The sequence below is a fragment of the Vulpes lagopus genome, chromosome 21 (genome assembly GCF_018345385.1).
Source record: "Vulpes lagopus strain Blue_001 chromosome 21, ASM1834538v1, whole genome shotgun sequence".
In the NCBI taxonomy this organism is placed as follows: Eukaryota; Metazoa; Chordata; class Mammalia; order Carnivora; family Canidae; genus Vulpes; species Vulpes lagopus.
In genome coordinates this window covers 9,843,161-9,860,844 of record NC_054844.1, presented here as the reverse complement: position 1 = coordinate 9,860,844, position 17,684 = coordinate 9,843,161, and the positions used below count along the sequence as shown (strand labels likewise).

Here is a 17,684-nt window from a genome sequence, read left to right as displayed (position 1 = left end):
ACAACCTAGGCCGAAGACAGTTGCTCAACCCCTGAGCCACCCAAGCATCCCTCCTCTTTTCAATTTCAGTACACACTCTCTGTTCCTGTCATATTATTCCATCTTCCTGCAGCTTTAGGCCTTTCTCTTCTCTCTTCTCACTCCTTCTTAGGCAATTGCCTTCATACATTTAGGATCAACATCTACTCTAAGAGATCCTATACTGACATATTCAACATCAGGACTCGATCCCAGGGACTGTGATCACACCCTGAGCCAAAGGCAGATGCTCAACCACTGAGCTACCCAGGCATCCCCAGTAGGGGATTTTTTTTGTAGAAAATATACACAAAAGTATCCACTAATACTTGAAATTTTATAATAAAATGTATCAATCTGGCAAGTAATTCTCAGAAGGTTCAGGAGAAAGGAAAGTGCTTTTCCTCTATACCTGTAATCTTCTTAGAAGTTTGATAGTTTCTAAATTTAGATTAAAATTGTATAAAATCTAAAGCAAACCACATATTTAATGCTTTTTAGTCATAATCTCCAGTTTTAAGGTTTATATCAAAGAAATAAAAGGTGCTACTTTTTATTTTTTTTGTTGTTAAGGTGCTACTTTTTAAAAAGATATTCAGAATGTTTATTGCAGCATAGTTTATAGTAGGAAAACCTGAGAACAAAGTTAATGCTCATCAACAAAGCAGTACAAAGATGTATAAATCCACACTATAATGCAATTCAGAATTATACAAAATTTGCATAGAATATTGTTACAAATTAAACAAGCACAGTACAGAAAAGTAGATATATTTGATCACATTTGTTGTAAAATAAAAATGAGTAAAAATCCTGAGTGCAAATGTATGGACTCACACTGAATTATATTACCTCATAAAACTTTGGAAGGATGTATTTTAGATTGTTTGGATGGGGTACTCTAAGGTTAGGACCAATGTAGATAATGGAAGGAAAATGGAGAAGATATTTGCTGTTTAATTGCAGTTCTATTTTTTTGGTAGTTTTAAATTCTTACTTGTTAAGATTAATATTAGAACCTAATAGGCAAAAACTTTGATCATTGCTTATTGATTGATTGACAAATCCATTTGAAAACACTGCTGCAGGTTTCAGAATAAATTTTGTTTTCGTTGGTGGCAGCACAGCTATCCTCTTTAGCTGGCCCCTTTATGATGAATCTGTAGAAGAAAGGGTAAATATATTGTTAATCATTGTTGCTGAAGACATCCATTTGTATTTTTAACTAATACCCTCCATTAAAAGGCCATTCAGATTTCAGGGCATTTTCAAATCCCTTGATTCATTAAACATTACAATATCTCTGTAACTTAGTATTACTTAGTATTACTGCCTGTCATTGGCACAGAATTCCAAAAGATCCTATTTAGAAATGAAAGAGCTAAGAGTAAATCTGTGTCCATACCCCATTCTAGTCTTCTTTCCATTGTTCTATATGGTATAGTTTTTAAACAAATGCACAATTATTGTTTTCAAGTCTTTTTTGCTTTGAAAACAAGACCAAAATATTCATCATTACTCCAGTAAAACATTAAAATTAATTTTCATCCTTTCACATTCTTTAGTTTCAAGAACTATTTCAGAGTTGATTTTGGTGAACTTAGGGGGAGGTGCTTTATGAACATAAGTTCTACAATAGACAGTAAATCAGACACTGTTTTTGGAAAGACTCACATATTTGAATCTAATGAAGAACCATCCACCCAGGTCCATGTCTTCTCCAGGGATGTAAAGTTAAGTCCAATCCACACGTAGTTTGATTGTTTTAGGTTTTTCTGTATAAAAGCCTAAAAAGTGAGTAATAAGCAACTAAGTGAAGATAATATTTTAATCATTCAGACATACTAAGTAAGATTTAGAATTTTTTGACAACTAGCATCCTACATGAACATTTTTAACTAATCAATTCATAACTTATTTGTGTACACTATATATTTATTATATACATACACATACATATATGCCACTTGTAAATTGAATACAAGTATTCAGCCAAGGACTAACTAGCATGAGACAAGCAAGGCACTGACATTGAGCATAAAATGCAGGAGGGTGCTAAAAACTCAGTAATCAAGATAAATGATAATTTAATTGAAATGTGGGAAGAAATTTGAGGAAAGCCATGTTTTTAAAAGAATTTATTCATTTATTTTTTTTAAATTTTTATTTATTTATGATAGTCACAGAGAGATAGAGAGAGAGGCAGAGACACAGGCAGAGGAAGAAGCAGGCTCCATGCACCGGGAGCCCGATGTGGGATTCGATCCCGGGTCTCCAGGATCGCGCCCTGGGCCAAAGGCAGGCGCCAAACCGCTGCGCCACCCAGGGATCCCAATTTGCAAGAGAGAGAGAGAATGAGAGAGAGAGGAGGGGCAGAAGGAGAAGGAAAGAGGGAACCCCAGGCAGACTCTGTGCTAAGTGCAAACTTGATGAGGGGGGCTGGATGTCAGGACCCTGAGATCATGACCTGAGCTGAAATCAAGAATCGGATGATTAACGGACTGAGCCACCTAGGTGCCCCTTGAGGAAAGCCATTTTTAAAAAAATTCATTTAGCATAATGTTTTTTAAAATTCAATTAATTAATTAATTTCAATTAATTAATTAATTTCAATTAATTGAATTTAAAATTAAATTAATTAATTAATAATTAGTATTATTAGTTTCAAAGGTATAGTTTTTTCATTCATCAATCGTATATAATCCCCAGTGCTCATTACATCAAGTGCCCTCCTTAATGCTCATCACCCAGTTACCCCATCCCTCCACCCACCAGCCCTCCAGCAACCCTCAGTTTGTTTCCAATAGTTAAGAGTCTCATAGTTTGTCTCCCTCTCTGATTTCATCTTATTTTATTTTTCCCTCCCATCTATGATCCTCTGTTTTGTTTCTTAAATTCCACATATGAGTGAAATCATATGATAATCATCTTCAGGAAAACTATTTTCAACTGCACAAAGACTAATGTCATAACCCTGATACTAAACCACATACCATTTCAAGTTGGTCCTGAATGATTGGTAAATGAGATTTTCTTTCCAAACAATAGCCATAACTGTCACTCCAACTTTTCATCTCATTAGAGAACCAATAACACTTTTCTTGATATTTGAGCCATTCCGATGGGCACAACCCTGGGAAATGGAGGAAACAAAGAAAATTAAGTTACATATGTATTTCTGAAAATTGAATACTTCTGTGTTGTATAAATAAAGGTAGAGCAGTACAATAAAAATCACTCACAAGAAAGTGTTTTTGCTGTGATTTACAAGATGCCCAAATTACAAATGATAATTCATGAGAACTAAGAAATTAATTTAGTAAGATGAAGCAAAATTTAGACAAAAGGAGATTTGTTTTCCATGTCCAGATTTAATATAATTACTAAAATAACATGAACCATTTAAGCTGTATATTACATTAAGATTACCTGTGAGATTAAATATTATTTGTGCCATTCCCTTGGAATTTAACCTATAAAGGTTTTGAATTTCTCTCTATTTTATGTGCATAAATCTTTCCTTTATAACTCCCTTTTGATGTTAAATAATATTGAGAATAATAGTTTTTCAGTGTCTATATAATTTCAAGTTCAAGTTATTTGATTTTCTTAAATTAAACTGGGCTCTTCAATTGAAAATATCTGAGACTTTGGCATAATAGTGAGTGAAAATTAATTGTATGTATAAATATGAATTCAGGTCAGTATAATTATTCAAACTTACAGCCATTAAAATCTCTTTTTTATTGAAGTAAAATTCATGTAACATAAATTCACCATTTGAACTACTTTAAAGTGCAAATGCCATGAATTTTTAGTACATCCACAGTGTGCAAACACAACTACTATCTAATTCCAAAATCTTTTCATCACTCCAAAATTATTCATTCTCTCCATCCCATTAAGTTTTGACAAAAATGTGAGTCTTCCAAATTTTTTCTTCTTTGTCAAAATTGTTTTTGCTATTCAGGATTTCTTTCAATTTCACATGAATTTTAGGATTGCCTTGTCCATTTCTGCAAAAAAAAAGGCCATTGGAATTTTGATAGGAATTGCTTTGAATCTGCAGATCACTTTGATTAGTATTGCCACCTTAAACAAATCATGGTTATATACAAACAGGAATGCTATTCAGTCATAAAAAGGGAATAAAATGCTGATATATAATACAACATGGATGAACCTTGAAAATATTATGCTAAGTGAAAGAAACAAGACACAGAAAGTGAAATATTGGGAATCCCTGGGTGGCTCAGCAGTTTAGCGCCTAGCCTTTGGCCCAAGGCGTGATCCTGGAGTCCCAGGATGAAGTCCCGCATCAGGTTCCCCGCATGGAGCCTGCTTCTCCCTCTGTCCATGTCACTGCCTCTCTCTCTGTGTCTCTCATGAATAAATAAATAAAATCTTTTTTTAAACAAGTGAAATATTGTATGCGTCCGTCATATGAAAATCCAAAATAGGTAAATCCACGCAGACAGAAAGATTAGTTGCTGCTAAAAACTGGAGGAGAGGGAATGAGGAATTGCTTATTGAGAATAAGATTTCTTTTTGGATAATGAAAATGTTTTGGAACTAGATAGATATAGTGGTTGCATATTCAAATGTCGTGATGCCATTGAATTGTTTTATTTTAAGTGTTAACTTCATGCTCAATATGTCCTCAATTTAAAAAGAAGGAAAAAAGCAATAGGAAATCAATATCTTACAATTTGGCATACAGTATTTAGATTCACTTTCATAAACGCTTAATGGTGTCTATATGATTCCATGTTTACATATCATAGCTTTCTTGCCTCTGAAAAAGTTCTATTGTAATATCCAACATACTGATGAATTTGCCAGAGTCTAAAATATACATTAAAATTACAGTATTTCAATTCGCTTGGGACCTGCACATGTAAAGCACATACATAATCCAAAAGAAAAGAGTATCAGTAAGTAAACCATAATACATATGATATTTTCATACGTGATAAAAAGGACAACACAAATTAGTGGATGGGAGAAAATCCTTTTTTCAAAGAATTTATTTATTTATTTATTTATTTTATTTTTTATTTTTTATAGCAGGGGGGTGGGGAGGAACAAAGAGAGAGGGAGAGAGAATCTCCAGCAGAATCCCTCCTGAATGTGGAGCCCTACTCGGGGCTTGATCCCAGGACCCCAAGATCATGACCTAAGCTGAAATCCAGAGTCCTAGACCTAACTAACTGAGCCACCCAGGAGCCACCCAGGAGAAAATTCTTTGATAAATAATTATATAATACTCTGCACATTTCTCACATATACTATAAAACAAATGTTGAAAGCTCAACAAGTCAGGTGCTTTAAAGTTAAAGTAAAACAAAATTAGAAGTAGAAGGGATAGTTTCTGAAAATTTTGTATAATTGGAAGTTCTGAACTTAAAATCACCATGGATAGGTTGTTATGTATAATTACCTTCATTCATTTGGTATTTCAAAACGATAAATTAGGGACAAAAAATAGTTGCTACACATTACCTTATAATCACAACTAACTTCCCATATTTATGTGTTTCTATTTGATGTTAAATTCCTGAAGGGAAGAGCCTATTTGTTATGTTCTTTTTCATACCTCTCTTCCCACTGCAAAAAATAATAATAATAAATTATATATATATGTGAAATGTTGAATGAAAAGTAGATTTACATCAAATCTTTATTTGCTGATGTAATTTACTGCATACCTGTTAAGCATGAGTTTTCAAACTTAGAAAGCCAAAACTATTAAAACTAGTATAGGGCCAGTCTTGAGATACCTGTATGGTCTGTAGCTTTTGAACCGCAAAGGCCTGTGTCCTTATTATTTATATTTCCTCTTGTGCCACTATTCATTTCCAGGTTTCCAATATCATCATGTTGGGTGATATTTGAATTCTTTCCTTCTTGGCATTTTAGCAATACTCCCTGAGAAACTTAAAAAACAGAATTATTTTAGCATTGAGTAAATATCTTCTCTCTGTGCAGGGCTCTAAACACAAATTCTTCACAATGATTCTGATGATTGGAACAAGAAACAACTGAAGGGATAACTAGAAAGTTTCTTTCTTACTTTAATGTTTATTTAATGAAAAATAATTTCAAATATTACATAATTAATTCATTTATAGAATATGTATTTGTTGAGGATCTGTTCTATGCCAGGCATTGGGCTAAGAACTGGTGACACAGTAGTAAATAAAGCAAAATTCCCCCCTAAGGAAAGTATACATGCTCTTTCCATGCTTTCTTAATGTCGTGTTTTGCTGAAACCTATGACACTGTGCTTAGCCTGTTCTACCATAATTATTTATTTAATATCTATTTTTTTCATTAGAGATTTCTCACCATGATTATTCTTTTTTTATTGTTTTTTTTTATTTTAAGAGTTTTTTTTCTTGGTTGGGAAATTTATAGTAATGTTGGGGTATAGTAGTATATATATATATATACATATATATATATAGTATAAACTAAATATAAACTTAAAGCATAAAAATTTTTAAAAAATAATGGAATTCTATCTATTCACAGGTTTCTAAGAAATCCAAAAATAGGGTTTCCCAATACACATCGCACAGACATACACATAGGCTCACACATTTTCTTCCTGTTAGACTGCATGCCATTTGAGAACAAGATACTTACCTGATTTGACTACATATTAAATACATTAATACAGAATATAATATACAGCTTTATATTAGTAGCTTCCTATTAAGCCTTTGTTAACAAAACAAATAATAAATAAATATGAAAAGACTCATAAGAAAATAGTAAATATTTTCTAATTTTTTTTTAAGATCTTTTAACTTACCCAGTAAGGACAGGGAGATCAAAGTCAAGAGCAGAATGCCATTTACTGTTCCAGATATTCCCAATAAGACTTTATACCAGTGCAACATCACAGAACAATCTGCGAGATTAATCACATGACTTCTCTTAGAAAAGTACATTTTCAAGAAGTGAAAGCAACTGTGATAATAGGATTGCATATATTATTAGTTTTGAATTTCAAAGGCTATTAGGCAATCAAAAGCTTAAAATCTAAATCAATAGAAAAATGCTTATCTATTTTATTTAGTAATGGTAACTGCGTGATTAGAGCTATGATGCATGGTATATTGAATCTTAAGAAATTGCTAACATTTGACATAATTGACTAGTCAGATAAAGAATTTTAATGTATACACCTAATAACTCCCCAAGCATGCATACACACACACACACACAGGCTCATGTGTCCATGTGCACTTACAGATACACACATATATATTCACACAAATATATATTTTCTAATTAATAATTCGCTTTAATGTAATATTCACAAGTCATTCAACCCATTTCATTTACTAAGGGTGTAATACAAATCAGAACTAAATATGACTCCTGATACCTGCTATTTTAACCTAAAAAAAAAATCCTAAAATTTTTTCTAACCCATGTAATAGTGATGCTGCAGCTTCTCTTTATATGGTAAACTCTTTAAGAGTGACTACTGTTTTATTTTTCATATGCCTACACTGCTCCATTTGAGTAAAAGCTCTGTATATAATGACAGGGTTTAAATTGTCAATTAGATTCAAATTTATGTCATACCTGAAGCTTTACCAAATATTAGCAAAACATTACTATTAGTGAAGGAAACTATTGGTAAAGGATGAATATTAGTATATGCCACTTAAATAGCTATGAGTTGCACATTTATTATTTGTAGCTTCCTGAGCTCCTTTCCTGAACCAAAACACATTTTGGCTTCAGAGTGCCATCTACAATCTGAGTGTGAAATAAAAGTTTACACAGAAAAACCATTACATTTTGTGGTCTTTCGGGTTAATAGCTCTACTTCCCAAAACAAAATTTTCCACCTCGTAAAAAACATATTTTAAAGTTTTTGACACGGTGAATTAAAAACTAGTACTAAAGATGCTATTTTTATGAATGATACAGAGGTGGACAACTGGCACCAAGTATTCATTTCAATTTTGTTAACTATAACTGTGTATTTTTCTTGAAAATGTCCTTAGGAAATTATGTGATTCAAAATGTTACTTAAAGGCAAATAATTGTTAGCCTTCGCCTTGATAAATGAGAGACAGACAAACAGAGAGCCAGAGAGACAGAAAGACAGGACAGAGGCAGAGAAAGAGAAAAGCACCAAAAAATAAAATAGTCCAAGAACAGTAAAGAGGAGAATGTTGGTAATTACTGTCCATATTCATATTAATATTAACCCATATTAAATCCATACTCATATTAATTCACATTAATTGAAAAAAAAACCTGAATTCCATACCTTTATGTTTAAGTTGAAATATTTGGCTAGAACTCCTTTTCTTCAATTGTAAATTCAATGTCATGTAACTTTCTTCGTCTTGCATCTTCAATGAATATATATGTGTATATGTGTATGTTCCTTTTTTTTAAGTATAATATGTTATAAGAAAAATAATAAATCTGCTGCTGATCAGATCTAGTCCTCAAATTGTCCACTCAGGGTACAAACAAGTGTGTAGTTTCATCTACTGTGAAAACCTCAGAGGAAATGTTTTCTTTCTCTTTCTTAAAGTTTATTTCTCATGACCTAGATAACACATAATTTCTCAACTGTCCACCACATATTGAATTTAATATCAGATGTGGTTCTTTAAAAAAAAAATACCGATTACCTCATAAAGTCAGGGTAATGGAAATTGTGCCCGTTTTAGAGTTGAGTTACATGATACATACATCCCTTTTGGTTTAGCCAAACTATGTGAGTTTTCAATTACACTTCCTAATACAGTGATATTTGATTTAATATAATAGCTTACAATTGCCTAACAGTTAAATTTCTTGATCCTAAAACAACATTGATTACAAACCATGCTAATAATTTAATAATACAATTTGAAGAAAAAAAAACCCTGGCAATTTTTGGCATTCTAAAGACACTTTAAATACAAAAAAAAAAATGGTTTGGGGGATGAGAATTTAGGAAAGAAACCATAGGGATGCCTGGGTGACTCAGTTGGTTAAGGGTCGGCCTTCAGCTCAGGTCATGATCTCAGGGTCTTGGGATGGAGCCTGACATCAGGCTCCCTGCCTAGTGGGGAGCCTGTTTCTCCCTCTCCCTCTGCCCCTCCCCACCACTCATGTGCTCTTTCTCTTTCTCAAATGAATAAATAAAATCTTTAAAAAAAAGGAAAGAAATTCTATTTTTCAATGACCTTTCCTGGTATTTGAAGAAAATGCCCAATATTTACAAAACAGGATAGAAATTTCAGATCTTTTTTTTTTTTCTCAGCTTTGGTGAGGTCTACTTTACACACCATAAAATTCACTCATTAAAAGTAAATGATTGGAAGATTTTTAGCAAATATACAGATGTGGATGATTTTTAGCAAATACACAGATGTGTACAAACGTCACCCAAATCCAGTTTGGGAACTTTCTTATCACTCTAAAAAGTTCCCTTATGCCCACTCTAAAAAGAGTAATACAATTCTGGAAATATCAATTTCAAAAGTTGAGATAAAGTTGAAAATTTTGACACATAAATCCCACATCTTTGGTAACGGTAGCAAATTGAGAACAGAAACCAAAGCTTTCTACTGGGAGACTTCCCTAGTGAGGCAGAAGATTGAGGAAAGAGCTGAGTAGAGTATGTACCTCTGACTGGAGCACGGCCAGTCCTGTTCTCATATAGGGGCCCGGGACCATTAGCTCTGACTCCTGTCTCATTCCTCTGCTTTCCTGCCCCAAATCAGTAAGTGGAAGCCATCCATTACGGCAAGGTTGTCTCCACAGGTCAATCTTCCAAGGCAAAGAATGAGATGTAAAAGGTGGACAGCAGAGCTGGAAGGGCAAAATCAGCCTTTTGAATTTAGTAGTGACTTAATGTTAATTATATTTGATATTTTCAGTTACACTAGCACTTTTTTGGCTAAAAATTCCTGTTATGCTACTGCTATACATTTTTCACTAAGAGTCTTTGACCTTTGGTGTATTTATCAATACAAAGTGACCTATCCTGTGAATGTCAGTCCGTTTCTTTCATCAGACACCCTGGAACTTATTACTTATTAAATGGGCACCTGTAAAATGATCCAGGACAACAAGGATGGAAGCTATACATACTCAAATAAGGCCCTCCCCCATCGTGGCTGATTTTCCTAAAACCTCTGTGGAATGCCCAACCTGTCAAAGGCAGAGACCAAAGCAGAGCACAGTTTCTGAGGGAAACCAGTCAACCACTTGATGGCAGATCTATTGCTTAAGCTTCTTCCATCATGTCCTGATAGTGTTTTGTGTTCATAAGAATAATCACGTATTTTAGGAGCAAATTTGACTTCTTTACCTGCAGTGCTTCTGCTAGCATCACCATTCACAAAATTATGGAATGTCTTCTTTGTTATCATGATTTTCCACACAACCTTGTGTTTGACATTTTGCAGAAAAGAAAGTTTAGCAATCAGTTCATGCCTAAATAATTTACTTATCCAAAAGTAACTTGCTGGGCAGAATGCTGAAATGACCTTGTGAAGGCACACTAGTGACAACTGCTGGAGCCATAGACAGAATGTATAGGTCTGTGAATCAAATAGCTTACAATTGTCTACAAATAGCTTAGGACTATTTGTGGAGCTAGGACTCAAATTCAAAGTGTCCCCTCCCATTGTTACACCTAATAATCCACATGAAGAAATTGCTTCCTTTCCCCCACATTAGGGGAGAGGGGCTTACATTTTTTCAAGTTTTTATTTCAATTCCTGCTAGTGAACATACAGTGTAATAGTTTTAGGAGTACAATACAGTGATTCAACACTTCCATATAATATCCAGTGCTCATCACAAGTATATTCCTTAATCCCCATCACCTATTTCACCCAAGATCTTGTTTTTGTTGGGTTTAAGAGCTTCTGATACCTAAAGGAAGACTGTTCTAATAAGCAACATGATCAAGTTCCTGATGAACTGGAAGCTAAGACTTCCTTTTGTGCATTTTTGGCTTCTCAATCATTGGAACAAGAGACAGAGAACAGAATCACTGCAGTTGGGTTACTGGTACACAAGGTAGTTTAGGAGAACTATGCCTCAAACTCAGGAGACTTAGAGAAGGAAGTTTTATTACCATTTCCCCTGACATTTCTGGTAAATACAATGCTGGGCTAACACAATAAAGACATCACCAAGAACTTAAATCCTACAATAATGATAATCTGGGTCATTATATGAGCCAAATATGTTGTACAATTAAGATGAGAGATCAAAGGAAACGAAACATGAAATGGATATCAATCTATACCTTGTCTCCAGCACCTGGAATCGTGGATGTCTGTTGATTGAGAAAAAGACCTCAAAAACATAAAAGGGCCAGAGAATTCCATTGTGGCTTAAATAAAAAATCCTGAGTGTCCAAAGTTCTGTTGTCAAATCTTCTCTCAGAATCAGTGGAGTGACAATAAAATAAGTCAAATCCATAGCATGTTGAGAACTTTCTGTTACTTCCACAAATGCTTTTTGTATTTATTTTAATAACTGGGTTTCTAAATTTAAATTAGAATCTAGTATATTAGAAAATTTGTAGGCTTTGCCTTGCCAAGCTCACCTGAATGTACAATTTCTGTAATTCCTGTTATTTATAGTCAAAGTTTATAATGAAAATGTTTTTTTCAGTATTCTAGAAATATGTAAAAGCATCTGAATTGCCACATTCTAAGTTTATAATTATATTTATTAAAAATGTTGCAAAGATCTTAGAAATAATTGGTAAACTAGAATTCATTAAAAGTAAAAATGGCTCTACTAAAGACACTGTCAAGAGAACAGAAGGCAAGCAACAGAGTAGAACATATTTGCAAGTCACATCTGAGAAAGCACTATCCAAAATATACAAAGAACTCTTAAAACTCAACAATGAAAAACAAAAGCCTTGATTAAGAGATGAGCTAAAGACCTTAACAGACACTTCACTAAAGATAATGTACAAATGGTTAGCAAGCATATGTAAAGCTCCACATCATATGTCATCAGAACAATGCAAATTTAAACAATGAGATGCCACTACAAACCTATTTGAATAGCCAAAATCCAGAACACTGAAAACACCAAATGCTGGCCACATTAGAAACTTTCCTAGTGGCTAATAGGATTGCAAAATGGTACTTTGGGAAGCAGTTTGAAAATTCCTTGCAAAACAAAATATATTCTTACCATTTAATCTAGCAATTTGGTCCCCTGATATTTACTCAAAGGAACTGAAAAATGTGTATCTACACAAAAGCCTGCATGCAGATGGTTATAGCAGCTCTATTTTTAATTGTCAAAACTTAGAAGCAACCAAGATGCCTTTTAGTAGATGAGTGGATAAATAAACTGTGGTACATGAAGACTATGGAATATTTCAGTACAAAAAATAAATGAGTATCAAACCATGAAAGACAGAGAAACTCTAAACTCAAATTACTATAAAACAGAAGCCAATCTGAAAAGACTACATACTGTATGATTCCACTATGACATTCTGGACAAGGCAAAATTATTGAGACACTGTAAAGATCAGTAATTGCAGGAGTAGAAGGAAGGATTAATAGGCAGAGTACAAGAGGATTTTTCCTCTGTATGATACTGTAATGCTGCGTACAGGTCATATACATTTATCCAAACACACAGAATGTACGGAAATAAGAGTGAACCCTAATGTAATCACATCTTGGGTAATAATGATATGTCAATGTATGTTCATCAATTTTAACAAATGTATCACTCTGGGCAGGCATTGATAATGGGAGATGCTTGCATTCATAGGGGAGATATAGGAAATATGTGTAACTTTCTCTTGATTTTGCTGTGAACCTGAAACAGCTCTAAAAATATTGTCTTTAACAATTTTTAATCTAGCTTTTTTTAAAAGATTATTTATTTATTTATTTATTCATAGAGACACAGAGAGAGGGAGAAAGGCAGAGACACAGGCAGAGGGATAAGCAGGCTCCATGCAGAGAGCCTGACAGTGGGACTCGATCCCGGGTCTCCAGGATCACGCCCTGGGCTGCAGGCAGTGCTAAACCACTGCGCCACTGGGGCTGCCCTAATCTAGCTTTTTAAAATTAATTTTGAATCCAAGTAACCACAAATAGTTCCAACAACAATAGGAATCCCTCCTAGTGTACTACAAAACACTCACTGATTTAACCAAGGTAAACTAGGGCATTTTACCTATTATATCTACTAATTAGATACTTTAAATCGAGTTAAATACCCATAAATGGATGTACCATCAGGTTTTGAAAGGCTCCCAATACTAAGAAAGTCATCTGTTGCTGAAGCAAACTTCTTTCAAGCATCTGTATCAATTTCGCCTTTTGGGGCCAGTGAATCAATTGTAATGTCCTTTTAGCATGATACTTATTTGAACAATTGAAAACAACACATTTCTTCCCAGCCACCCCTTTCCTGATTCTCACCACATAGTCTCAGTTATGGAGATTTGCATTGATGTTACCTAAGATTTCTTCATTACATTAGCACAATCTTATATTGAACTTGGTCACTGAATTCCCCAAGTGCTTTTTCTGGCCTCGATAAATTAAGGTAATTCTCCCCACCCTGTAACTTTTTCAGTTTAGATATTAATACAAACTTAAAAGATTCATCTTGTCAGAGTCTTCATTTTCTCTGAATTGCAGGCTGTTTGGAGTGCATAACCCTGTTGTTCAGTGTGCTAGCTATCCATGTTGCGTGCCATCTACAAATTTAAGTTAATTGAAGCATTATTAAAATGTGGGGCAAAATAAGATCAAAGAGAATACACTGGAATATAGTAAGTGATCTCTCTCCCAACAAATAATGCCTAATCTGAGTAAAACTTATTTCATGCAGATTGGTAGTATGGTAGATTTTGTCAAATATCATGACTATTTTTCAAACACATTAGGGTTCAAACTACCAAGAATATGAGGTTATCTGGTATGACTTGTCTACTTTTTCGTATCATACACATGACTGTTTACTAAGACTTAGAGGGCTACATTTTTAATAATTCACTCTGACCATTGTTGCCCAAAGATCTTAGCTCCAAAACTATCTGATCCATTTTGTCTCATCTCCCGTAGAGAACTTGTTTAAAATCTATATATTGTGAATTTTCCAGCTCTCCTTCTGCTCTTAGTTTGTAATTTCATTCCTTTGCAGTCAGAAAAGACACTTAGTATGATTTCAGTCTTAACTGTAACATTTGTTTTGTGACCTAACTGTAAGATTTGTTTTTTAAGATTTGTTTTTTAATCTGCCCTGGAGAATGTCCCATTTGTGCTTGGGAAGAATGTGTGTTCTGCTGCTGAGGGGAGTGCTTTCTGTATGTCTGTTAGGTCCATTTGTTCTACAATATGTTCAAGGCTATGGTCTTCCTTATTGATATTCTGTCTCATGTTCCATCTGTTGCTGAAAGTGGGGTAGTGAAATCTCCTACTATTGTGTTGCTGTTCTAGTTCTGCTTTCTATTTGTCAATGTTTATTTTATATATTTTTAAATATATATATAAGCATACATATATGTTTTATATATATATATATCTGGTGTTGGGTGCATATATATTTATAACTGTTACATGTTCTCAATTAATTGATCCTTTTATTACTATATAATGTCCTTCTTTGTCTCTTGTGACAGTTTTTGTCTTAAAGTCTATTTTATCTGATATAAATATAGCCACCTCTGCTCTCTGTTATTTACCATTTGCACGAAATAGCTTTTTTTAACTTTTTACTTTCAGCTTTTGTGTCCTTATATCTAGAGTGAATTTATTCTAGAAAGCATACAGCTGGGTCTTGTGCTTTGTTTGTCTGTTTGTTCATCCATTCAAACACTCAATGTCTTTTTCATTCTGGAGTTTAATTATTTACATTTAAAATAATTATTGATAGAGAAGGATTTACTATTGCTTTTTTTTCTTTTCTGTTAGTCTTATTCTTTTATCTGTATCTTTCTCTCTTGGATGTCTGCCTTTCTGTTTGGCTGGTTTTTTGCACTGGTATGCTTTGAATTCTTTCTCTTTGTATGTGTGTTTGTAACTTCTATACATATTTTTTGTTGTCGCTTGAGGTTAATGTAAAACAAGTTATAGTTATAATAGTCTATTTTTTATGCCAGATATTAAAATTTACTGGAAAACTACATAAATTAAAGCATTATAGTATTGTGTAAGGATGATAGACCAATAGAAGAGAAAAAGGTCCCAGAAACAGGTGCACAGATATACAGACAATTATGACAAAAGTGGCTCTGCAGATCAGGAAAGGAAAGGCTGACTTTTCAACAAATGATGTTTGCACATTTGGTTATTCATATGTGAAGAAATGAGGGGAGGCAGATGAGGTAATTGGTGGAATAGATAAGAGGGACTAAGAGTGCATTTATTTTGATGAGCGCTGAAATGTATATAGAATTGTTGAATCATTATATTGTACACTTGAAACTAATATACACTTATGTTAATTATACTTGAATAAAAAACATCTATACAAATGCATAATATCAAACTACTTTATCTTTTTAAAGATTTTATTTATTCATGAGAGACAAAGAGAGAGAGAGAGAGAATGGCAGAGACACAGGCAGAGGGAGAAGCAGGCTCCATGCAGGAGCCCAATGTGGGACTGGATCCCAGGACACCAAGATCATGCCCTGGCCAAAGGCAGGCGCTAAACCACTGAGCCACCCAGGGATCTCATCAAACTACTTTAAATTGAACTATTTTATTAAATATTCAAGAGAATCTATAAAATAACATTTTGAGTCACAAAGCTCTTTAAATTATTTGATACTGTATTTCACAGCTAAAATATGCAGCTAAAAAAAAGCTACTTCCTGATTTCCTGTAGCTTTTATTTATTTACTTTTGAAACCTTAGTGGAGGTTTCACTTACGGAACTGATTCATGCAAAGAACCACATTATGTCTTGAAGTTTTCCTACTGATCTTTTCAGATACAGGAATTGAATCAGGGATTTTGTTATGATTGAACTCAAATACATTCGTTAACCATACTGTAAATGTCCATTTATCTATTGATGGATATATCAATATATAGTCTATGTATCTATTTGACTTATATTAGAAATATAAGCAATATGCCTTAATATGTCTCTTCAAGCGTCATTTCCTCAAGATCTTCCTTGACAATGCAACCTAGAGTCACTCTGTTATTGTTACTTTCTTGATAGAATTTATATAAATACATTTATAGCAAAAGTGTCTTAAAATACAAGACTGTAGACTATCACAGAACTATCTTTTAAAAAAAGTATGGGGGGCATCCCTGGGTGGCTCAGTGGTTTGGCTCTTGCCTTCAGCCCAGGGCGTGATCCTGGGGCCCCAGGATTGAGTCCCACATCCGGCTCCCTGAGTGGAGCCTGCTTCTCCCTCTGTGTCTCTGTCTCTCTCTGTCTCTGTCTCTCATGAATAAATAAATAAAATCTTAAAAAAATAAAAATAAAAATAAAAAAGTATGGGAACTTTTGCTGTAGATTTTATCATCTGTTTTTGCTTACATATCCTCAATGAATATATACCCTGTATTTATTTATTTGTGGTCTAATTATTTAAAAGAATAGTAAGCACATATTTTTTATTAGATAATTGTGATAGGTATTGCTAGGTACTGGGGAGTGAAGATATTGATTAAAGCTGGAACTGCCTCAAAGTATTCCCTATTTACAATACTGGCTAAGTTTAAGACTAGTGGAAAGGCATATAACTGAAAGTCTTGGAAGGCTATAAAAGTACATCTGATTTTACATGGGGGTACAAAAGATTGAATCAGTCTGAGGATTAAGAAGTTTTCCTGAGTATTGTCCACAATAGCAGTAATTCAAATACGAAGTGATTTTTAAATGTGATCCCCATGTACTATGCCATTAGAACTTATCACACTTTTGTGTCAGCTTAGGTTCATTTATTATTTTAGATTGTTATCTCATTTTAAAACTGAAGAAAAGGAACATACGAGAGATTAAGTTATTTTCCCAAGATAACCCAGGGAGGGTGAAAAATCCGAGGCTAGAACTCAGAGGCCTCAGGTTTGGTCTTTCCCCCTACACTTGCTTTCCCTGCAGTAACAAGTAATGCAATTGATACTACATTCTCTTAAACCCTACATCATAGTTCTCCAAGGCCACAAATGCACTGCTCTACAAATCAAATAACTGCCTAAATTCTACGTAAACAATGACCTCCAAAATGAAGAAATTTGTGCCTAATATTTGTACCTGTCTGGTATTACATAATAAAGGGCAATAGATGATATTACCTTTGAAAATCTTTGAAAAACTTCACATAATACAAAACTGAAAATCATATATGATAATGTAGTAAAACCATATGGTTGAGCACTCACATAAAGTGGGAAAAAAATGTATTTCAGAAAAGAAAGCATGTTCTCTCTTTCTTGTTTCACTAGTATATCCAAGCCTTTTCTCTTTGTCAATAAACTCTGCATAGACTGTTTTCCCTGAAACAGCTTCTACTCTGCATGCATTCATTCGTTCAGTGTTAATTTAATAGCTAGAATGTTACAGATCTTAACAGTACAATAACTTAAGAATAATGACTAATAATTAAAGAAATACTAAAGAAAAAAAAGAAATACTAAAGATCAGTGATAGAGTTTCTACTGAGCTAATCT

General features: G+C 33.7%; 1 protein-coding gene across 1 annotated transcript; it reads right to left on the bottom strand.

The window, feature by feature from the left end:
- Positions 1-610: 610 nt before the first annotated feature.
- KLRF1 (killer cell lectin like receptor F1) lies at positions 611-8,494 on the bottom strand. Its single transcript, XM_041736723.1, has 6 exons — positions 8,315-8,494; positions 6,836-6,934; positions 5,799-5,954; positions 3,012-3,151; positions 1,693-1,805; positions 611-1,178 (listed from the first exon to the last, which is right to left on the bottom strand). The coding sequence occupies exons 1-6, from the start codon at positions 8,397-8,399 to the stop codon at positions 1,058-1,060; spliced, it is 714 nt and encodes a 237-aa protein (XP_041592657.1). The 5' UTR covers positions 8,400-8,494; the 3' UTR covers positions 611-1,057.
- Positions 8,495-17,684: the final 9,190 nt, after the last annotated feature.

What these genes read in the sequence shown, in the direction of transcription:
- KLRF1 (XM_041736723.1), bottom strand. Translation starts at nt 8,399, where the DNA reads ATGCAAGACGAAGAAAGTTACATGACATTGAATTTACAATTGAAGAAA. An exon ending in ATTTCAACTTAAACATAAAG is followed by an intron (nt 6,935 to 8,314) that starts GTATGGAATTCA and finishes TTAATCTCGCAG; the next exon opens with ATTGTTCTGTGATGTTGCAC. An exon ending in AAAAGCTACAGACCATACAG is followed by an intron (nt 3,152 to 5,798) that starts GTATCTCAAGAC and finishes TCCATTTCCCAG; the next exon opens with GGTTGTGCCCATCGGAATGG.